Consider the following 24,447-nt stretch of genomic DNA (forward strand, 5'->3'; position numbering starts at 1 on the left):
AGACTTCGCTTTCCAATGCAGGGGGTGTGGGTTTGATCCCTGGTCCAGAAGTTAAGATCCCACATGCCTCAGGGCCAAAAAACCAAAACATATAAAACAGAAGCAATATTGTAACAAATTCAAAAAAGACTTTAAAAATGGTCCATGTTGAAAAAAAAAAAACTTAAAAAAAAAAAAAGAATCAGTGAGGTATAAGGTAATAACCAGACATCATATGTATGCTGAACCTTCATCAAAAGAGCTGAGTCCAGATCTACTCTACCAATAAATTAGCTACAGTGATAGAGGCCAATTACTTAATTTCTCTAGCTTCATTCAGCTTTACCATTTATAAAACATAATGATATGTATGAGTTGCTATTTTTACAATAGAATAATACAACACCTTACAAATGAAGAGTACACTTTAGTTTTTTTTTTAAACAAGTGTCCACCATCAGCCTTTTTTTTTTTTTTGATGTGGACCTTTTTTTTTTTTTTTTTTTTTTTATTTTTTTATTTTTGGCTGCATTGGGTCTTCGTTGCTGCGCACAGGCCCTCCCTAGCTGCGGCGAGTGGGGGCTACTCTTCACTACGGTGCGTGGGCTTCTCACTGCGGTGGCCTCTCCCGTTGCGGAGCATGGGCTCCAAGCGCGCAGGCTTCAGTAGTTGTGGCTCGCGGGCTCTAGAGCACAGGCTCAGTATCTGTGGCGCAAGGGCTTCACTGTTCCATGGCATGTGGGATCATCCTGGACCAGGGCTCGAACCCGTGTCCCCTGCATTGGCATGCGGATTGCTAACCACTGTGCCACCTGTGAAGTTGCTATGTGGGCCATTTTTAAAGTCTTTATTGAATCTGTAACAATATTACTTCTGTTTTATGTTTTGGTTTTTTGGTGGAGAGGCATGTGGGATCTTAGCTCCCCAACCAGGGATCGAACCTCCCACCCCCTGCATTGGAAGGTGAAGTCTTAACTACATTTCAGTTTCTAAATTACCTTTTAGCTTATCTCATTTAACGCTACAACCATCCTGTGAGAAAGATCTTGTTATTCACATTCTATTGTTTGAGAAAACAACACTAAGAAGATCAAGTCTCTCAGTTTATGAGTGGGAGAATCAGCATGGTATGTAACTTAGGCCCTCTGTAGACATGTAGTGCCAAAGAACACAGACTCTTGACCCAGGCTTCCTGGGTTCAAATCCAGCTCCATCATTTGCTAAATGTGTGACTGGAAGCAAATGATTTAAGTGTTACAGATATTACTCTTGACAGAGGGATATTTATCTTCCTCAGGCAGGAATAAGGAACCACAGAGAAATTTTGAGATGATGAGCGTGTTAGATGACTTTGACTTTCTCAATAAAGGAAATAATCGACTAAGAGTCACGTGGGCCAGGCAGTTTTCAACTATGGCCTGCAGATGTGCGACCGAATCCCCACACACAACCAAAATAAGCTCTTCTGCTTTACATCTTAAGCTTCCTCATAATTTTGTTTCTGGGGGTCACCTACATTCAATTTTTAAAGCCACTGGATTATATTCATCTTTAAGGTCTCTTTTAACTATAAGATTATATGATTTTATTATGTGCCTTTTAACCCATTACTAGCTTTTTCTCTATCTTACCCATCAAACAAGTATAAACTCTCCCTCCTGAGTCTCATAGCACTTTGTGAGTGCCTCTTTATGACACTACACATTCTTCAATATAAACACAGAGTCCATTCTCTCAATTAGATTTAAGCTCCTGCAGGGCAGGCACTTCCATCACTTATCTTAGTATCCTCAACCCCAAACACAACGCAGGTAAGCACTTCGTAAGTACTTGTTAAATGTGCAGTGATTTAATAATGTAAATATACTAAAATTACACTGGGCTTTGGTTTCCAGGCACTTCATGGCAATTATGACTTGATGATTATTCATCTCCATAGTACTAAACAATATACATGGATGGTCTCCCTATTAAGAAACAATCATTTAAGACATTTTTAAAAGGGCATAAAATGTAAAATTAAAACAAGATAAAGAAAATGGTTTTTACAATACACCCTATATATACTAAATGTATGTAAAAAGAGATACAACTTACCCTGATACAGCTGAAACAACAAAGCTTGGAGCAATGAGGACACAGGCGTGCATCCCGCAATTTCTCCATACAAATGAAACATCGGAAAACCTCAGCAATGCTCTGAAAATAATAAAAGATATAAGGTTCACCAGATTACGCTACTGAATCATGAGTGAAAAGCATGCTTGCAATAATTCACCTGACAATTACACTTATTTTGGGTTGATAACATCCCAGTTTTAACTATATTCCATATCAGGACTTGGTTAGTCAAGGTCCAGGGTACCTCAGAACATCTCCTGGGAAAAAATGCTTCCTTTTTTCTAAGCTTCACAGTGGTTCTAGTCTAAGAAAAGAATACGGAATGCAAACATAGACATGCACAAATATTTTCACGGAAACATCAATTATAATGGCAAGAATCTGGCTATAGCCCAAATGTCAAAATATTAAGTTACAGGAGTTAACACAGACTATGATAGTCACAGAAATATTTTTGAATTGTTTAATGATCAAAAAAACCCCTTATGATGTATAACAGTAAGGAAAAAAAAGGCAAACTATGACTGTATGAACACTATGAACTTGTGACTTTTTCTGCAATTTCCCCAAGGGGGATGGATTGCTTTTATAATTTAAGTATAAAAAGATACATTAATGGCAGCATACTTTGATCAAGAAACAATGTAATTCAGAATCCAGAAATCTGAATTTCTGCTCTGAATTTCTGCCATGCTGCTGCAACCAACTAGCTACTTATTTGAGCCTGAAATTCTGTCTGTATGGAGAATTTTGGTGGTAGCTCTATGAAGGCTTTGGGAAAAAAAAAAAAAAGTAAACAGAAGAAGCAGTATTATCTTTGCCAGCCTCAGATGAATCCATTTAGGAAGTATCTGACAAGAAAACAGATATAATTAAATGTAGGTTATTATATATTTTAAGTTTACTTTTACAGTACTCACATTTATTTTTACTCCATTCCAGAGGAATTAAACTCTTCTAAAACCAAGGTAAGGTTACAAAACTTTTATAATACTTTTACATGAGGAATTAAGGAGAAAATTACTCATGAGTCTAACCATGACTCTGCAGGACCAGAAAGAATCTGTGAGATGCAGACGCTGGGGGATGGGGCTACGGCGGGGGACAATACGACCATTGGATGAACTAGTTTCAAGTGGAGTGCCCACGTAATATAGTTGTTCCTTATCAAGGATTTAGTATTTTAGTAATTGCAAGGTTCAAGTCTTGACAATTATTATACAATTATGTCCAATAAGCAATCTTTTTTAAGTTCCTAGCCTTAACGTAAATACCCCAAACGTTTGAAATCATCGTTTACAAGAGTCATATATAAAAAGAATAAGTTGCTCTGGAAAACTACAGTCAAACAGGATAGTAAGATTATCCTCATTCAATCTAGGAAGGGCAGATGTCTACAAAATGTACCGCTGGGAGGGAATGATTATCAACTCGGAGGGAGATTTGGAACCGCGCAAAAACTCGTAATAACTGGTGGCGAGTCGCAGCGCACGTCCATCTAAAGAATCTGCAGTTCTCCTCTGAACAGGCTGTAGTTTGCAGAAACCCTGTGGGGATGAGTATCGGTGCCAAGGCATCCTGAAAACGCCAGAATACGCACCACCTGACTGCGGGAACGGTCAGAGCACAGGGTAGCCGGAGGGCTGCAGAACGAGCAAGGCGTCCTCCGCCCTGGGCCAGCCCCCTCCACAAAGGCAGCGGCGGGGTGGGGGGACTAGGGCAAGGCGCCCTACGAGAGGGTGGACTAGGGCAAAGCGCCTCGAATAAAGAACGCTCAGCGGGTGGCGAGGGAGACTAAGCACCACCCTCCTCAAACCCCCTCACCTCCACGCTCTGTTCATCCATTGCCCCCGGCTCTCGGCGGGGCGCTCCGCGACCCGCGGAGTCCGTGGTCTGACCTGTTAGGCGCCGGCCTGAGGTCACCAAGTCAAATCGCCGCGGAGAACAGCCGGGTGCCTACATTAGGGGTCTCCGACCACCGCCCCACCTGCGCGCCCCATCGCTTCAGGTTCGGCGCCAGCTACCCCCACTTCGCCATTTTTATCCGCGCGCCAGCCCTAGGGCGCAGTGGGAGCGTGAGCGGTAGCCACGAGCTTCTTTCCTCCCGGCTGAGCGGCCCGCCAGCGACCGAGTAAGAGCCTTGCCCACGTGACGCAGGCGCGCGCCTATCAAACCGCAGCTGGAGCCCGGCGGCGCTGGTCTTCCGCGACGAAGTTGCCGCAGGGAATTCGCAAACACCAACGGTAACCAGGGTAGCGGAAGGTGCAGTGTGAGAAAAGGCGCGGCCCGCGTGCACGCATGCGCGCAGGCCGCAGCACTAAGGGAGCGGACCAGCGGCGGGCGCCTAGTTCCCGCGGTGCAGGGGAGCACACGAGATTTGGCCGCTGGCTGCTGCAGGGTTGCGTGCCTTCGGCCCGTGTTAGCGCAGGCGGAGGAGGGCGCGGCGCTTGACCACGCCCCGTCCCCCTCAGGGGAGGGGCGGCGGTCCACCCGTCTCAAACTTTTGCGCGCCAAAGGCTGGAGCCACCTGGAGGGTTTGTGGCAAATGCAGACTCCGGAGCCACACCCCTAGGTATTCGGACTCCGTGATTCTATGGTGGGGCTCCACGAAATCATCGTTTTCAACAAATTCTCTCGGTGATTTGGCTGCAGGTGACTTGTGGCCCGCACCTTGAGAAACTGTGGTGCAGAGGATTCGTGGCTAGTGCTTCTTTCTCGGGGAGCAAGCCCAGATTCTCAGGTTTTTAAGACTTCCGCCCCACGTACTGAAGCAAAGCTCCAGATTGTGAAGCCTAGAGCGGTAATTTCAGAGTCGGGAGTGGGAGGACGGGACCACGGACGGTGTAGACGTCAGACCCACATCCAACCACACTCGCCCTGCATTGCTTGGGGCTTGAGGTGAGCTGTCGCCGTGAGACTGTGGAAAGTGCAGGAGTATCAGCTGTATTCAGCTTTCCCATATTGGCGTCTGCTTTCTACAGTTTTCTAGTGTAAGAAATGTTTAAAGATTGCAGAAATTGAAGGTGTGAGGCAAAGGACGTACATCAAATTCTTAATTTGAGTTTAATTTTTCCTTTCCAGTTTATTGCAAACAACTGTTACACTTAACCGAAATTGAATGCACCTGAAGAGAATCAACAATTATCTAGGAAGAATTTCTTAAATATCAAAGCATTTGTACTTTCTTATAAGTAGTGGGCATAACAATTTTTTTAAACTACATGAGCCATGGACAAAGATATAATTTCGGAAGAATTGTGCCTGAAAAAATTCTTTCAGCAAAAATTATTTATGGTCTTGGAACTACATAGAGGTGACAGTGCACATCTTTTATACTAAAATGCCCTCAATTGTACATTTTAATAACGGCAAATGGTTAATTTTATGGTATGTGAATTTTACCCCAATTTAAAAAGTTACTTGTGAAACCAAGTACTATACTACTTGGGATTCAAAGGGTAATGAGAAGCGGTCTTTGCAACCCAGCATAGCAGAAAGCAAATAGGAAAAATTACAATGTGTGATAAATATTAAAATAGGTTCTTGTACTAATAGATATATTTGCCCAAGAGCCCCAAAATGTTTAAAGATTTATTGCAATAGTTCGTAACAGTGGAAAATTAGAAAACCCGTACAACAAATTAGGGGTCATTGCTTGCAAGCACTAAGTCAGATTCTGGCTAACGTAAGCAAAAAAAATTTAGTTGGCAGGATGCTAAACTGCTGTGTGTCGTTGAGAAACCTGTCGTGCTCTATTAGAATTCCTTAAGGAAAGGCTGACCTTGCCGTCCTCCTTTACCCACCCTCCGAATCTCCTAACTTGTGTATTACACAGCTTAAATGCCTATAAAAGAGGAACTGGTAAAAATTATGGTAAATTCATATATACAGCTGTTCAAAAGAATGACACGAAGATACCAAAAATATATTTAAGATAAAAAAAAAAAGGGCGCAGCTGCACTACAGTGTATGGTATCAGCCTATTTTTGTTTAGAATGTTTTTTAATTTGTATACATGTAGAAACATCTGAAAAAGTTGCAGTTATTTGGGAGAATAAGCATACTTATATTTTTTTAATTTCTCAAAATTAAAGTTGTATTTAAAATACAACCTAATTAAAATTAATTTGTATCACAACTTAAGACATAAAAACACTAGTAGTCACATAGGAGAAAACAATTATCCAGATGAGAAATAAAAAAGGTCTAAATTAGGTAGAAAGAGTGAAGGTAAAGTGAAAGTTGGATACAACAAACATTTCAAAGAATTATAGATTAGAGAATTATAGATTTTATTAACTAAGAAGATAAAGGGATGCAAACTTTAATTCCAGCTAACAGAACAGCTGTTGTTAACAAAATAAGAAAATCAGTTAAATATTCTGGACATGCTCAATTTGAATATTCAGGTAGAGGTTTTTATTGGAAATTTGGATCTAGGTCTAGTGAAATAAGTTATACTTCGGAATCATTCCCCAAAAGGCAATAAATGAACCTTGGGAAATAAATGAATATATAAACAAGAGCAATTTTAAGAGGGATGAGGGGAAGAACCAACATTTAGAAGGTAACTTGTGAAGGAAGTCATAGAGGAAAAACAGTACAATCTAGTTTTTTTTCTGATTGAAAGCAAAACCCTTTAACACCAGTAACTTGTTAAGACCTCATGATACCACCATTTTTCAATCCCACCATCACCATCACATCCCAGAACCATACCATGACAGGAACTTCCTCAATATTAACTGCCTGAGTACTGAAGAAAAATAATATGTTACTAAGGTGTGACTTATTTATCTGTAATTTAAAAGGGGGGGGCTACTTTCTGTTCTCCAGATATTCAGAAGAGACAAGACGATTTTTTTTTTTATATGAGTATTGCTACTCCAGCTTTCTTTTGATTTTCATTTGTATGGAATATCTTTTTCCATCCCCTTTCAGTCTGTATGTGTCCCTAGGTCTGAAGTGGGTCTCTTGTAGACAGCATATATATGGGTCTTGTTTATGTATCCATTCAGTGAGCCTGGAGACAAGACAATTTTAACTGAAGCTACTCTTCCAACCCTGTCTGTCAGCTATTACAAGTTTGTTAATAACATAACAGAAAAAATTCTTTTAAAATTAAAGTATAATTCTATAACCTGTAAAACTAACATTTGATACACTTTTCCTAATCTTTCAATGCCTTGTTTTTATGACATATATAGAAATATTTATTGAAGGATTACTAAATATCAAACCCTAATACTTTACCATCTTATTGTGCTTCCAGCCATCCTGACACACACAAGTCAAGTGGTTTGCTCAGGGTCGCACAGCTAGAATTTAAAACCTGTGTTTACATCTCCGGTATGAGTCCAAAGCCCAATCTTGACGACAAAGCTACAATATCTGCTTCTCCTCTTACCTATTTAGCATAGCTTTAGCATTTCCCAGAACATTAACAGTAATAATTTACTGGTAACTTGACCTTCTGTTGTATAGATATACCATGATTTACTTTCATATTTACTTGCCATTAGTTTTTTTCTTTTTTTTAATAAATAGGGAAGTTGACGCATGCGCATACACACACACAAAACAAACTGGCAAGTAGCGGTTGCCAGTGACCCTCTCATTTCAGTTTCTTAGCTTTCATATACAGTAGAATGAACAACTACAGTAATATAGACCAGAGGAGAACAAAGGTAGTATTGAAGTATAACAGGGACAATCTAAAACAGCGTTTGAAAGCAGAGCTCAGGCTGCTCAACGTTAGCAGGAAGAAGGAATAGGACAAAAATAAAAGTGAGGCTGTCACAGAAAAGCCAGCTTATTACTAAGTTAGGTTTTATGGGAGACTGTTAAGTCACACATTAGCAGTCTCACCAATAATGTGACCACATCTGCAATCAGAATTTTCAATAATAAAATTATATACATATGTATAACATAATACAAATTTTTTTCCTATCCTTTAATTTCCAAAGCATGTTCATTCACATTTGACTGACTGACAGTACATAATTTTCTTTTACAATAGGCCAGGACATCTGTGTTATCCTGATTATACAAAAACAGATACAAAATGGTGTTGAGACTTACTTGCCTGAAATTACAAGACTAAGTGTATATGCATATATATATATATATATATATATATATATATATATATATATTTTTTTTTTTTTGGCTGTGTTGGGTCTTTGTTTCTGTGCGAGGGCTTTCTCTAGTTGCGGCAAGCGGGGGCCACTCTTCATCACGGTGCGCGGGCCTCTCACTATCGTGGCCTCTCTTGTTGCAGAGCACAGGCTCCAGACGCGCAGGCTCAGTAGTTGTGGCTCACGGGCCTAGTTGCTCCGCGGCATGTGGGATCTTCCCAGACCAGGGCTCGAACCCGTGTCCCCTGCATTGGCAGGCGGACTCTCAACCACTGCACCACCAGGGAAGCCCCCTGCATATATTTTTTTAAAACTCTTTATTTCCATTCCATCCCTTTGGCTGAACATTATGAGTACAATATCTGCCCTTCTTGTATTCCCCTCTCTTGTGGAAGGCATCACTATCCAGTAACCCAAGCCAAATCTCCTTTGTCATCCTGCCACCAACAGTCATCAAATGCTAACAAGACAGCTTCCTAAATCTCTCTGGAATTGATCTCTTCCCCATTAGAGTTCCCTTTTGCAAGTCCATTTCTTCATCACAAGTCTGACATGTGAGCTCTTAATTGCTCTGCCGCAGTTTTCTCTTCTTCAGTCAGTGGTAAGAGCTACAAAACAAATGACAAAATCTTTATTTCAAAAACCCTTAAAACGACAAGGTCCTACTGTATACCACAGGGAACTATATTCAATATCCTGTGATAAATCATAATGGAAAAGAATATGAAAAAGAATGTATATATGTATATAACTGAATCACTATGCTGAATAGCAGAAACTAACACATTGTAAAAACTATACTTCAATAAAATAAATCTTTAAAATATTTAAAAACATCTTTAAACACTGCTAAATTAACTTCTGCTTTGTTACACCAATAAATGTTTCCATAAGTTCATACTATGTATGTAATCACAAATTTAGGAAGGCAAGGAAAAAATACATATTGGCTATCTATATACAAGCTACTTTGATGTTTGAGTTTCCAAAGAACTTGCAATTAAGTTGAAGAAACAAGACCAAGAAATCAAACAATTTAAGGACAGTAATTTAACAGAACCAAGGAAGTCACATTTGAACACCATATTCTAAAAGTATTTTGAAAAAGAAGTGGGAACAAAAATAGTCTGGAAGTTTCTTCAGAAGTAGAGATTTGGGTTAAATTTTGAAGGATAATTAATATGCTTTTATCTGCAAGTAATAGAGACACATTTGAAAATGGATAAATAAGAAAATGTATTATCATTGCACAATAAATACAGAAGAAGGGCAGGTTTCAGGGCTGGTTTATGCTCAACAATGTAAGGACTCCGTTTTTTCCATCTAACAGCTCTGATATCCTCGATGGTGGCTTTATCCTCAAGCTGACAGGAAAGTGGCTCTAGCAGTGCTAGGTATCACATCTGTGCACAATGTTTAGAAGAAGTAAAGCTTTCTCTTCCCAGGGGTCTCTCAGCAGTGAGGAAACTCTTCCTAATTTCCTACTTTCAGACTTTCCCTCCTCATATGTCATTTGGGTTACAAACCTATTTCTGAACCAATGTTAGTTAAAGGAAAATCCATTCCCCTTGCAAATCAGGCACACCCCTGAAGCTGAGGATAGCAGCAACTTTACCTCAGGCCTGAGTCTGAGGAATGGCACACATCTCAAGAGAGTCAGTAATCTTTTAGGCAGGAAGAGAGAATAGATGCTGAGAAAACAACCAGTGAACAGAATTCACAAAAGCAGGTAGGAGCAGCAAAAGCAAAGGGAAGGGGACTTCCCTGGTGGCGCAGTGGTTAAAAATCTGCCTGCCAATTCAGGGGACACGGGTTCAAGCCCTGGTCTGGGAAGATTTCCACATGCCGCAGAGCAACTAAGCCCATGTGCCACAACTACTGAGCCTGCGCCTAAAGCCCGCGAGCCACAACTGCTGAAGCCCGCCCTCTGCAGCAAGAGAAGCCACCGCAATGAGAAGTCTGTGCACCGCAACGAAGAGTAGCCCCTGCTCGCCGCAACTAGAGAAAGCCCACGCTCAGCAACGAAAACCCAACGCAGCCAAAAATAAATAAGTAAATAAATTTATATATTAAAAAACAAAAAACAAGAGAAGCCGAAGGCAAGTTGTAAGGGGCTTTCACAGAGCAGCAACAAACAGGCTAGCTGAAACACAGGGTTAATGAGGAAATAATAGGAGGTAGGACCTGAAGAATCACTCAAATAGTTACAAATCTGCTTAACTATATAGGTCATCTCTAGAGAGACTGCCAAATCTGGAACACCTCATACCTACAGAATCAGAATCTCTAGGGCAACGCTGTCCAATAGAACTTTCTGTGATGCTGGAAATATTCTGTATCTGCACTGTCCAATCAGTAGATGAAGGACTGAATTTTTAATTTTATTTAATTACTTTTAATTTTAATTTATATAGCCACATGAGGCCATTGGACACCCCACCTGGTTTCATTTATCAAGCCAACATTTGCCCAAAATGTTCACATGGATAAATGAAAAACAATTATAGGCCTTACCGCAGCCCAAATAGTAACAGAATTTCCCTCTTCTGTCTCAAAAACAGGAAATGGTATTATTCTGGCAAGACTTTGTTCTGCATGAATCCATGTTTCTCATTGTTATCTCTGAAATTCAAGAGATTTCAGACCATCTGTTTATAAAATAAAACTTCAAAGAGTTTTTCCACGAGTTAACTAGTCTAAGATGTGTAGAAATTTTTCTTCTTTAATACAAATGTTTCAGAGCATCGATGGGATACCATACATTCTTTTTTTTTTTTTTTTCCATTCTATCTTTAATGCCTTTTTAATTTTCTATTTATTGCTATACTTTTGTTTGGGAGGGGTTGTTTTGCTATTTTCTATTTGGAACAAGTTTAGTCCTTTTTTTTTTCTTCTGATGGTCACCTTTACAATTAACTATATTTAAACCTCAGTGTCTTAACAGCAACTAAAAAGATCAGGAAATTAATATGTATTCCCTTCCTTCCACCTCCTTTTCTGTTCTTATCTCCCTATTTATTTTTTAATATTACCAATTCAAGTTTTTTTTAAGTATTATCAATTCAAATATACATTTTCTATCCTTCCAAATGAAAAACCACTCAACTTGATAAAAATCATAGCAAGATAATAACTGAACCGTTTTACTTTGTTTGCTTTCTGTTGTTTATGAACAAAGGACCATTTGCCCTAAGTAGACATCCCTTTCTTGTTCTTCATGTTCCCAAAATAATTTTAAAAGCCCTTTTGGTTATTTTAGAAGTTTTCAGAATCCTCAGCTCAATCTAGCCTTTGGCTTTCTTAACTATTCTCACAGTTCTGACCGTATGTCTAATATGCCTCTTTTTGTACTTGAAATTCCTTTACACGTCCTTTACACTCTGGGCTCATAGAACTATTTTTGGTTATATAACTCTCTATAGATGCCATTCCCTTTTCTTCCACATTTTGATCATAAAAATTTTCTCTTAACTTTCTACTACTATCTCATTTCTAAACTAGTGGGTACAAGACCCACTATACCCAACATTTCCCAACTTGTCTATCACTGATTCTAAAATATGATCTCCTTTTTCAAGGTTTATAACCTGCCTTTCAGTCATTTCTCCTTATTTGTCATCATCTGATCCAAAGTGAAAACCCTTAGTTTCCTACCTTTGATATAATTATTCCTCATTTCAGATACTTCTTTTAACTAAATGAAGACTTTTATAGATATTTAAATGATTTGGCATCCCCTATCACTATCATAACTACTTTTCTGTACCACTTTTTTAATCTCAGAAATATGCCATCTATTTATTGTATCTAATGGAGACAATTTTTAGTAAATACTCAAAAAATCATTTTTCTCTTTCATTTTTCTCTTTACTCACCCCAATTTATTGTGCTTCAATAAATTCATGGATTTCTATACATATATGTTGATATGTACATTCAGAACTACTCTTAGTCTCTCTTCAAGATTTGTTTCCTTAGAACAAGTTTATGTGCTTCTGTTGTCAGGCTCTGATCACATGTACAATGAAGAATATGTGACTTGATTTTATTTATAAAGGTTATTATATACATCTTTTTTGCATTTTATTTATTAGCAGGTGATGCCACCCATACTGTTTAAATTCCTGCTCCCTGTTCCCTCTATGCCCTTTTTAATTGCCCTCCCCTCTTCCACAATTTATTTCTCCATGACATAACACATACATTTAAGGTGTCATTTTACGATTTTTACCCAGGCACTGTTCTCTTTTCCTCCATTGGTAACATAAAGAATTCTTGATCAAATTAACCTGGGTAATCAACCTTTGAGATCTACTCTTGCTACAAGCCTATAATTCAAGTAGCTTAAGCCATAATTTAGTTCGGACTTGGCAAATAAATACCATGTATGCTGCCCCTAGCAGCATGCCACAGCAGATAGCTTTTTTGCCATGCCCAGACACAGCTCCTTAATACAGCATTCTAAGCAGGTATTACCAGTTAACCGATTGGAGTTAGCACCAGAAATTAAAACCTATTGGACATCTTTTGTCCAGATAATTAAATTCAACTCTATGATTCCATCTACATTAGGCTATCTTTTCTTTCAAAAGCCCTCACCTTTGCCTTGTAAACGAAAATGCGACCAAACTCTTCAATTGGCTGTTCAAGATGTTAGTGCCTAGGTCAGCAGTTCATATTCTTTTTCCTACTCCGACATATCTAAAGAGTTTTACACATCAGTGATAGAGGATTACACTAAATGAGATTCTTACAGTAAATGAGAAGGGGGTACAGAATGGAGGAAGAGGATGAAGGTCAGGCTTACCCAAGCCCACCAACCCAACTGAAGAAAAGGAGAACTAAAAAAAGTCACTGGGGGCTTCCCTGGTGGCTCAGTGGTTGAGAGTCTGCCTGCCAATGCAGGGGACACGGGTTCGAGCCCTGGTCTGGGAAGATCCCACATGCCGCGGAGCAACTAGGCCCGTGAGCCACAACTACTGAGCCTGCGCGTCTGGAGCCTGTGCTCCGCAACAAGAGAGGCCGCGATAATGAGAGGCCCGCGCACAGCGATGAAGAGTGGCCCCCACTTGCCGCAACTAGAGAAAGCCCTCGCACAGAAACGAAGACCCAACGCAGCCATAAATAAATAAATAAATAAACCCAAAGTTAAAAAAAAAAAAAAAAGTCACTGGTATAGATGCTTTCTAGATTTCTCAGTCTCACTAGTTCTTACAGGAACCAGCAGAACTGGTAGATTTAATAAGTATTAGGAAGATTTCTCTTCTGCCATGGCTACATAATCCAAGACAGCATACCTCTTCATTAACCATGTCAAGTCCACCTGCTCATTTTAAACTAAAAGGAGGGAGACTTCCCTGCTGCCAATGCAGGGGACACGGGTTCAATCCCTGGTCCGGGAAGATCCCACATGCTGCGGAACAACTAAGCCCACGTGCCATAACTACTGAAGCCCGGGTGCCTAGAGCCCGTGCTCCGCAACAAGAGAAGCCACTGCAATAAGAAGCCTGTGCACCACAACGAAGAGTAGCCCCGCTCGCCGCAACCAGAGAAAGCCCGCACGCAGCAAAGAAGACCCAACACAGCCAAAAATAAATTAAATTTATAAAATAAAGAAGATGAGAGCTATTATACTTAAGGGAATCAGGAAAATCTCATTTCTATCAACAGTTCCAACTGCTGAATTTCAAAATGAGAGTTACTGGGGATTTATCTTTCAAAGAGAAATTCAGAATTAAAATTCTACAAATCCAACTGGTCAATTGAAAGCATTACCTTCAGGTCTGTTTAATTGAAAGCATTACCTTCAGGTCTGTTTGCTTTTGTAGTTCTTGTATCAAGGTCACAGTCTTATTGAAAGTAGCACAAATGCGGCTCTTAGTCTCTTTATGCTCGACAGCAATTGGTTTAAAGCGTGCATGCAAAGTTTGATAGCGAGACTTTATTGCTGACAATTCCTTTAAGAGTGTAACAGGATTTTTCTACATCAGGAAAAAAATTAATATATATTAAACCTGGAAAGGAAAAATTAAGCTTCTTTTAAGAATTAAAATATATACAGCACATTCTACCATCCCTTTAATAGAACACTGTATTTAATTATGCAACTATGGGACAGAGGATGGGAGGAAGGAAAAAAGAGAGAGGTATAAGACCTACATCCTATTCTCAAGGAATTTAAAGCCTAGGCACAGAAATAACCCCTCCCCTGCACTCACACACACACACACACACAACAGCAATATTAAACAGCAAATAAGGTCACATTAGATACGTAATATTTGATGTATTGCTCACAATAATTAATTACACCATACTTCTAAAATACAATTCTAAATGTTATTTTACAGAAGGTGATTTAAGGAACTATTTTGATTTTTGAATAAGACAACTTGAAAGCACTTATGATGAAATTCTTTTTTTTTTTAAATTTATTTATTTATTTTTGGCTGTGTTGGGTCTTCGTTGCTGCGCACATGCTTTCTCTAGTTGCGGAGAGCTGGGCTACTCTTCGTTGCCGTGAGCGGGTTTCTCATTGAGGTGGCTTCTCTTGTTGCAGAGCACGGGCTCCAGGCACACGGGCTCAGTAGTTGTGGCTCACGGTCTCTAGAGTGCAGGCTCAGTAGTTGTGGTGCACGGGCTTATTTGCTCCGTGGCATGTGGGATCTTCCCGGACCAGGGCTCGAACCCGTTTCCCCTGCATTGGCAGGCAGATTCTTAACTACTGCGCCACCAGGGAAGTCCTGAAATTCTTAAATATACATGGGGCTAAAGTATGTATGAGCACCAATTCACTGACCTCACTATACAAAATGCATGCCAACTCAAGCAACTATATTTATAAATTACATTAGTTTTTCAAATTCATTTTGGAATATAAATAACCACTACTCCATAAAAGACATTTCAACCGGGTGCTTTCTGCCACTTGGTAATTCTTTTCATTCCCTGGTGGTTTCTTAGCAAACCCTCCAATACTAGCTATTCCAAACTTTCTCCACTCCCTCCAGTTTCCATCCACCTCTTCTTGGCAAAAGACCTCACCCCAACTACTTTACTGAGAAGACAGAAACCATCTAGGAGTTTCTACTCCTGCCTTTTCACCTGAAAATGAAAACACTACGGACATTCTGATCCTTACTTAGCCCCTAACACTACCACTATTTTTTTAAAAAATAAATTTGTTTATTTTATTTATTTATTTTTGGCTGCATATGGTCTTTGCTGCGCGCGAGCTTTCTCTAGTTGCAGCAAGCAGGGGCTACTCTTGGTTGTGGTGCGCAGTCTTCTCATTGCCGTGGCTTCTCTTGTTGCAAGGCATGGGCTGTAGGGACACGGGCTTCAGTAGCCGCAGCACGCAGGCTCAGTAGTTGGGGCTCTCGGGCTCTAGAGCGCAGGCTCAGTAATTGTGGCGCATGCGCCTAGTTGCTCCGCGGCATGTGGGATCTTCCCGGACAAGGGCTTGAACCCGTGTCCCCTGCATTGGCAGGCAGATTCTCAACCACTGCGCCACCAGGGAAGTCCCACTACCACTATTATTGCTGTGTCCTACCCATATCCTCCAGAACCTTAAATTTCCTATATTTCAATAACCTTTTCATATCTCCCTCTATACAGACCTCAAATATATATAGATTTTTCCCTATACTGAGGGGAAAATTAACTCTTCTCTTGACTGTTGCGATTCAAAACCAGTTTCATTTTTCTCACTCCATTTGCCACCAACCTTCTAAGTCCTATAATAATACACTTCCTAGGCCTTTTAATAGTAAGTGGCCCTGGGACTTCTTCCCGGGAAGATCCCACATGCCGCGGAGCAACTAAGCCCGTGCACCACAACTACTGAGCCTGCGCTCTAGAGCCTGCGAGCCACAACTACTGAGCCTGCATGCTGCAACTACTGAAGCCCATGCCCCTAGAGCCCGTGCCCCGCAACAAGAGAAGCCACAGCAATGAGAAGCCTGTGCACCGCAACCAAGAGTAGCCCCCGCTCACCGCAACTAGAGAAAGCTCTGCGCACAGCAATGAAAACCCAAAGCAGCCAAAAATAAATAAATAAATAAATACAATTTAAAAAAAAAAAAATAATAGAAGACCCCATAGACTAGAGTCCTTTGCCAAATTATTTTAAACAATCAAAAAGTCAGACTTGCTCTATAATTTTGATACCCCTCTTTTTGCCTCTCCTTATTTCTTTCCTATTCTAATCTTCTTAAAATGAACTCTTGATTTCCATAAAACTATACTATCTTGGTTATCTTCCCACTCTTCAAGTATCTCCTTCGAGGACCCTACCTCATGGCTATAGTCAGAGGCTCAGTTCATGGCCCTCTACTCCCCTCTTCTCTGGAGACTGATAAATAAAGATGATTCTAACAGGAATGAATAAGAACAGAAAATCTAACTTAAAGACTGTTAAAATAACTCTGCAGAGAGTGATCAAGACCTATGGCATGAAGAGTAGAAGCAGGAAAACGACAAAAGAGAGACACCATAAAAAAGTTTAAAAAACTTATAGTATGTTTGATATGGGCAAAGAAATGATAGATGACACCAAATGTATAGTCTGGCAAATAGTGTATATTAAGATGCCTTTTGGGATATCTACTCAGTAAACACCCCAATGACACTGAGACCTGCACCCTAACCCTTCATTTCTCATAATGTATCTAGATATTCTAAGAGATTGCCAGTAGAAAAACTGGAAAATACAGTCAAAAAAATATCCTAAAAAGGAGGGGGGAAATAGACAAAAATGAAAATTGAAAGAAAAGATAAGAAAAATAGAGGATAGATTCAGGAAGTCCAATATTTCAGTAATGGGAAAGGCCACAAAAGAGGATTTCTTTTCTTATGAATATATAGGTAAGAAAAGTTATATGACTTTAGATTCACGCGTTTCATATTTAAAGAGCCCCACCAAGTGACAGCACAGTTAATGAAAAGACCTATATCATAATCATAAAATAATTATAAAATTTCACAGCATAGATAGAATATTCTTAAAGTTCCAAGACAGATAGGTGTGATGCAGGAGTTGGGGGCGGGGGGGGCGGGGACGGAAGGTATGAAATAAGAAGGAAGACAAATACAACGGATCAGGAATTAGAATGGCATCTATTTCTCAACAACAACACTGGGAGCTAGGAAACCACAAAACAATGATTTTAAAATTAAGAGAAAATAATCTCTAGAATTCCATACTCAACCAGACCATCCATCAACTAAAGGATTAAATAAGGGTTAAATAAATACATTTTCAAACATCTGACATCTCAAAGAGTGAAATATATGATCCAAACTAAAGGGAGTAAAACAAAGGGAATTACCAAAATTATGGTAAAGAAATTCCCAGCCATGCAGGAAGCCTGTGGAGCCGAAGGTTAGATTGGAGCAGGAGGACAGACAGCACACAAGGGATGTGGAAGAAAATGAAACTTAGGGATCATGTGATGTGTCTGACAATGTTGACAGGACTTTATCAGTTCTGGTAGAAAAGTCTGAGGCTGAATTAATGATAAATGCATAGAAAAACTAAGAAAACTGAAGGGGGAAAAAAAAGAAAACAATTATTAGCTCCAGAAAAACAAGGTGTGTAAGAAAGGAAAAGCAAACGTAGTATATTGCGTGACTTGGATAAAAGCAATATTTGCAGAGCCATAATTACTGTGGTCTGAATGTGTCCCTGCAAAATTCATTTGTTGAAACCTAACCCCCAAGGTGATGGAATTAAGAGGTGGGATCTTTGAGAGGTGATTATGTTAAGAGGGTACAGCCATCACGAATGGGATTAGTGCTCTGATAGAAGAGGCCTTAGAGAGATCTTCCCCTTCTGCCATGTAAGGATACAACCAAAAGTCTGCAACCCAAAAGAAGGCCCCAACTTGACCATGCTGGCACCTAGATCTAGCACTTCTAGCCTCCAGAACTGTGAAAATAACTTTCTGTTATTTAAAAAGTACCCAGTCTAGTATTTTGTTATAGCAGCCCAAAAAACAGACTAAGACATAATAATATAAACAAATACTGAATGGATATATCCAGAAATTGTGAAGATGAGGATACTTATGGATAGTAAAGTATTTAATCTTTATCTTCAATAACAGGAAGTTATTAGTAATAACAGCTAAAATATATCGCATATTCTGGACCAAACAGTTCTAAACACATTATGTATATATATATATTTTATTCTCTATTAACCTACAAAGTAGGCAGTAATAAACCATTTTATAGATGAGGAAACTAAGTACAGAGAGGTTAAGTGACTTGCCTAAGATCACAATGCAGAGCTGGGATTTGAACTAGAATAGTCTGTATCCAGGAAATCAGTAGATATTTCACATCAGAGGAAAAATAGCAAAACAAGCATACTACTTAGAAATATAGAGGTAAATACAAGAAGATACTGAAATAAAAGTGTGAAACAAGGAATTACTGTTTGTAACTATGTACTTCTGTGACTTTTCTAATTATTTATAAAAATTAATTTGACAAAAATAAAAGTTTCAGGTTGGGAGGAAAATTGATTTGAGGGTAGAGGACATCAACTGTGAGATGGCAGGGGATCAGGCAAGTATAAATGGTCTTTAGAATGGAGCTCAGTAGTGAATTGACCAGAGAACTGTACATATAAACCATAAGAATAACGAATTCCCCAAATATTGATACAAATTTATAGGGGAAAAAATGTGTTAAGAACAAATCCTGATGATCTCCCAAACTAGGAAAAAAGAAGGAATTGGTGAATAAGGTGTAAGGAATAAACAGCCATAGAGCTAAGAGTTAACATAGGGTAGTTAGTCAATTACCCATACTACATGTTTTGTGACAGTAACTGGATCTACTAAAATTGAGATGGCAATGATTAATTCAGGAAACGTGATTTTAGGACTTAGCACCACACCACAGAGGAAAACATTATTGTGCACACAGCCTATTTTGAGTGACTGGCTTCCTGGGAGCCACCGTGTTCTTTTATTAGTGTTTGCAAACTATTCTGCACTTTATTTAATTTTGTGCCTATAACATTTCAATTCATTTTAGGGTTTTATTTATTATAAGTGGGTGATCACTTTTGGTAGCTCACAAAAATATACAAGAAGTGCTCTGGTTATGACAGTGCTAGTGATGAGGAAGAAGAAAAGCCAATATATGAGCAAAAAACTCAACTAAGTCTTTTGAAAGAATCAAAAGGAAACATGCCATTAATTGTGTTACTAAATTTAAAAGAACCTACAGGACTTCCCTGGTGGCACAGTGGTTAAGAATCCGCCTGCCAATGCAGGGGACACGGGTTCGAGCCCTGGTCCAGGAAGATCCCACATGCTGCAGAGCCAATAAGCCCGTGTGCCACAACTACTAAGCCCACGTGCCACAACTACTGAAGCCTATGCGCCTAGAGCCCACGCTCCCTCTGCAACAAGAGAAGCCACTGCAACGAGAAGCCCGCGCACTGCAACAAAGAGTAGCCCCTGCTCGCCGCAACTAGAGAAAGCCCACGTGCAGCAATGAAGACCCAATGCAGCCAAAAATAAATAAATTAATTAATAAAAAAAAAAGAATCTACAGAGAAAATTCTTGTAACATAAAACAAAATTAGCTTTCTGGAACAAATACAGGGTGATAAACATGGTAATAGAAGCTTGTAGTTTACTGCATCTTTATATCTACCTATGTCTATTTTAAAAGTCTATTTTAAAATGTTGAGTTTTATACAGAATTACTGACAGTCTCCAAATACACATCACAGTCATTGGCACATAGTAATGTTCAATGAATATTTACTGCCATTTTACTGTGTAGAAGTATTAGAAGATAGTGCTACTGGATGTTTACTTTCTTGTTCATTGATACATATATAACCATTAGAACTAATGCCAGTGAAATCTACAAAGACTAAGTTCATGGTTTTCTTCCCAAATATAACACACAAAAAAGGAGAATTATTGGACAAATATTACAGGTGTTTAAAAAGTTATAGTTCCTCAAAAGTTAGCATAGAATTATCGTATGATCCAGCAATTCCATTTCTGGGTATTTATACAAAAGAATCAAAAGCAAGGAATCAAACAGATATACATCAGATATATATATATACCAATGTAGCATCATTATTCACAATATCCAAAAGATGGAAGCAATCCAAGTGTCCATTGACAGATGAATGGATAAACAAAATGTGGTATATTACATACAATAGAATATTATTCAGCCTTAAAAAGGAATGAAATTCTGACACAGGCTACACCATGGATGAACACTGAGGACATTATTCTATGTGAAATAACCCAGTCACAAAAGGACAAATATTGTATGAGTCCACTTATATGAGGTCCCTAGAGTAGTAAAGTTCATAGAGACAGAAGGTAGAATGGTGGTTGCCAGGGGTTGGGGAGAAAGAGAAATGGGGAGTTATTGTTTAATGGATGCAGTTTCAATTTGGAAAGATGAAAAAGTTCTGGAGATGGATGGTGGTGATAGCTGCACAATGATGTAAATGTACTTAATACCATGGAACTGTACACTTAAAAATGGTTCAAATGGTGAATTTTATCCTGTATGTTTTACCACAACTTAAAAAAAACAAAAAACTAATAATGTAAAATCGTACAACTGTTTTGAAAAACAATTTAGCAGTTCTTCAAAATATTAAACATAGGGTTACCATGTGGCCAGGAATTCCACTCTTAGGTATGTACCCAAGAGAAATGAAAGCAAATGTCTACACAAAAACTTGTGTGTGAATGTTTATGGTACTATTATCATAATAGCCAAAAGGAGGAAACAACCAAACTGTCTATTAACTGATTGAATAAATAAGAAAATGTGGTGCAGCCATACAATGAAATATTATTCAGCTGTAAAAAGGAATGAAGTACTGATTCATGTTACAACCTGGATGAACCTTTAAAACATGCTAAGTGATATCCAGAAAAGATGAAAACTCTAATTTGAAAAGATACATGCACCCCAATGTTCATAGCAGCACTATTTACAATAGCCAAGACATGGAAGCAACCTAAATGTCCATCAACAGATGAATGGATAAAGAAGATGTGGTATATAATGGAGAAAAGACAGTCTCTTCAGCAAGTGGTGTTGGGAAAGCTGGACATCCGCATGTAAATCAATGAAGTTAGAACACACCCTCATACCATACAACAAAAATAAACTCAAAATGGCTTAAAGACTTAATATAAGACATGACACCATAAAACTCCTAGAAGAGAACATAGGCGAAACATTCTCTGACATAAATTGTACCAATGTTTTCTTAGGTCAGTCTCCCAAGACAATAGAAATAGAAGCAAAAATAAACAAATGGTACCTAATCAAACTTATAAGCTTTTTTCAGCAAAAGAAACCATAAACAAAACGAAAAGACAACCTACGGAATGGCAGAAAATATTTACAAACGATGGGACCAACAAGGGCTTAATTTCCAAAATGTACAAATAGCTCATACAACTCAATATCAAACAAACAAACAACCCAATCAAAAACTGGGCAGAAGACCTAAATAGACATTTCTCCAAAGAAGACATACAGATGGCCAACAGGCACAGGAAAGGATGCTCCACGTCACTAATTATTAGAGAAATGCAAATCAAAACTACAACGAGGTATCACCTCACACTGGTCAGAATGGCCATCATTAAAAAGTCTACAAATAATAAATGCTGGAGAGGGTGTGGGAAAAAGGGAACACTCCTATACACTGTTGGTGGGAATGTAAACTGGTGCAGCCACTATGGAGAACAGTATGGAAGTTCCTCAAAAAACTAAAAATAGAGTTACCATATGATCCAGCAATCCCATTCCTGGACATATATCCGGAGAAAACTCTAATTCAAAAAGATACATGGACCCCAATGTTCATAGCAGGACTATTCACAATAGCCACAACATGAAAGCAACCTAAATGTCCATCGACAGATGAATGGATAAAGAAGATGTGGTATATGTATACAATGGAATACTACTCAACCATAAAATAGAATGAAATAATGCCATTTGCAGCAACATGGATGGATCTAGAGATTATCATACTAAGTGAAGTCAGAAAGAGAAAGACATATCATATGATGTCAGTTATATGTGGAATCTAAAAAAAAATGATACAAATGAACTTATTTACAAAACAGAAATAGACTCACAGTCATGGGAAACAAACTTATGGTTACCAAAGGGGAAGAGGCGGGGGAGGGATAAATTGGAAATTTGGGATTAACGGATATACACTACTGTATATAAAATAGATAAACAACAAGGACCTACTGTATAGCACAGGGAACTATACTCAATATCTTGTAATAACCTATAATGGAAAAGAATCTGAAAAAGAATATATATATGTGTGTATGTATAACTGAATCACTTTGCTATACACCTGAAACATTGTAAATCAACTATATGTCAATTAAAAAAAAAAACATTCTAAGTGAAAGAAACCAGACATAAAAGGCCACATATTGTATGATTCCATTTATATGAAATGTTCAGACAGCAAATCTGTAGAGTTTACAGAGACAGAAAGTGGATTAGTAGTTGTTGGGAGCTGGCCAGGGGCAGGAGAAGTGGTTGTTAATGGGGAGAAACAGCTAATGGGTATGGGTTTCTTTCTGAGGTGACGAAAATATTCAAATATTTATTGTGATGATGGCTGTACAATATACGAAATTACTAAAAATTCCAATGAACTAAATATACTAAAAACCACTGAACTGTATACTTTAAAAGAGTGAATTTCATGGTATGTGAATTATAGGTCAATAAAGTTGTTTTTAAAAAAAACGTTGTAGAAGAAAAACAACTGGAAGTGTAACTAAAATGAGAGATGGAAGGTGGAAGAAAAGGGGAAGCCCCACATGAAATGTCTTCCACATGGTACTCAAAAGATACCGACTCAGATGAGTGCTTTGGCCAGTCAATTAGGTGGTACCACTGGACCAGAACTGGTTGGTTGTTCTTCAGTAAAAGAGAAAACAGGGAAAGACAAAGAAAAGGTCAAGTCAGTTAAGGAGGTAGAACAGTTAAAACTGTACTCCCATAGATGGCATTCCATTATTTCATGTAAAGCAGTAAAAACTGAACATTCACAATGCTTTCCAATTTTATATAAAATGTTATTTTAATTTGCACTTCCACTCAATTCCCCCCAAATTTTAATTGTATAAATTTTCTGAGAAACAGTAAAATATGGTATTTCTTGTCTGCTAGCAAATGCTATAAAAGATAAACATTAATGACTTAAGTGGTAAATTAATGTTTTAAGTGCTAAATTAATGTTAGCAGACAATGCTTAAAAATTGTCTGCTTTATCTCTATAGAGATAGGCGTGTGTACATGTAGTTATAATTTATGGCATATAAACAGATAATATTTCTAATCAACCTAAACTTAGAAATAACTAAGTACATAATTTTATGCAAAAATCACAGTTCATATAACGAATTTAATAGTATATCATCATCTTCCTCAGAGAATATCATGACTGCTAGGATTTCTCCCCTCTTATTTAACCGCTGCCCTAGAGGTATCTATATTCTCTCAGAATTTCAGAGGCTTCCATAGTGGTTTACACCTCTGGACTCAATAATTCTTATTTATGGGTTAAAAAAAAAAAAAAGGAGCCACAAATTTCCTTGACTATGGGTACAATCTCTCCAACCTCTACAATCTGTGACCAAGTTTCCAACACAAAGAAGATTCTATAAATTTAATACTTAATAATGTAATTGCTATAATCTACTACTATTAGAAATACTATCAGAAAATCTTTTAATAAAATATTCTGTTAAAAAGACATTTCTTTTTCAGATTACCTTGCCTGCTGAATCAGGATAATTAGTCTTGATTTCATATTCCAGCCTGTACTGAATGTAATCCAGATCAGAGTCAGCCTTCTGGAACTAAAGATCAGCACAAATAATTATTTCATGAACCAAAAGACGTATTACTAAACATGATACTGTAACTATTCTTTTTTCTTTATATTTTCACATATTTTAATATGATATACACTGATTTTGAAAATATGGAAATAGAAAAGTATATAAAACCTCCATCATCTAGAACATTGGTCCCCAACCTTTTTGACACCAGGGACCGGTTTTGTGGAAGATGATTTTTCCACGGAATGGGGGGGTGGGCAGGGGTGGGGATAGGGGATGGTTCAGGCTGTAATGCGAGAGATCGGCAGATG

The 24,447-nt window shown here is 38.5% G+C and overlaps 2 protein-coding genes across 4 annotated transcripts in view; both read right to left on the bottom strand.

Moving 5' to 3' along the window:
* Positions 1 to 4,344, bottom strand: part of TRIM37 (tripartite motif containing 37) — a 118,209-nt gene extending 113,865 nt beyond the window's left edge. Inside the window, exons 1-2 of one of the 3 annotated variants that reach the window (XM_068530376.1) lie at positions 3,925 to 4,344; positions 2,077 to 2,178 (exon numbers count right to left, since the gene is read on the bottom strand). In XM_068530376.1, coding sequence (XP_068386477.1) covers positions 2,077 to 2,178; positions 3,925 to 3,945 — 123 coding nt within the window. In that variant the 5' untranslated portion in view covers positions 3,946 to 4,344. The remainder of the gene's footprint in view (positions 1 to 2,076; positions 2,179 to 3,924) is intronic. The other 2 variants (XM_068530375.1, XM_068530377.1) reach the window with 2 other exon arrangements.
* A 2,079-nt stretch (positions 4,345 to 6,423) lies between these two features.
* Positions 6,424 to 24,447, bottom strand: part of LOC137755393 (spindle and kinetochore-associated protein 2-like) — a 31,557-nt gene continuing 13,533 nt past the window's right edge. Inside the window, exons 2-3 of the mRNA XM_068531542.1 lie at positions 14,045 to 14,221; positions 6,424 to 8,848 (exon numbers count right to left, since the gene is read on the bottom strand). Of these exons, the coding sequence (XP_068387643.1) occupies positions 8,780 to 8,848; positions 14,045 to 14,221 (246 nt within the window). The 3' untranslated portion in view covers positions 6,424 to 8,779. The remainder of the gene's footprint in view (positions 8,849 to 14,044; positions 14,222 to 24,447) is intronic.

The sequence above is a fragment of the Eschrichtius robustus genome, chromosome 20, assembly GCF_028021215.1.
Source record: "Eschrichtius robustus isolate mEscRob2 chromosome 20, mEscRob2.pri, whole genome shotgun sequence".
Lineage (NCBI taxonomy): Eukaryota > Metazoa > Chordata > Mammalia > Artiodactyla > Eschrichtiidae > Eschrichtius > Eschrichtius robustus.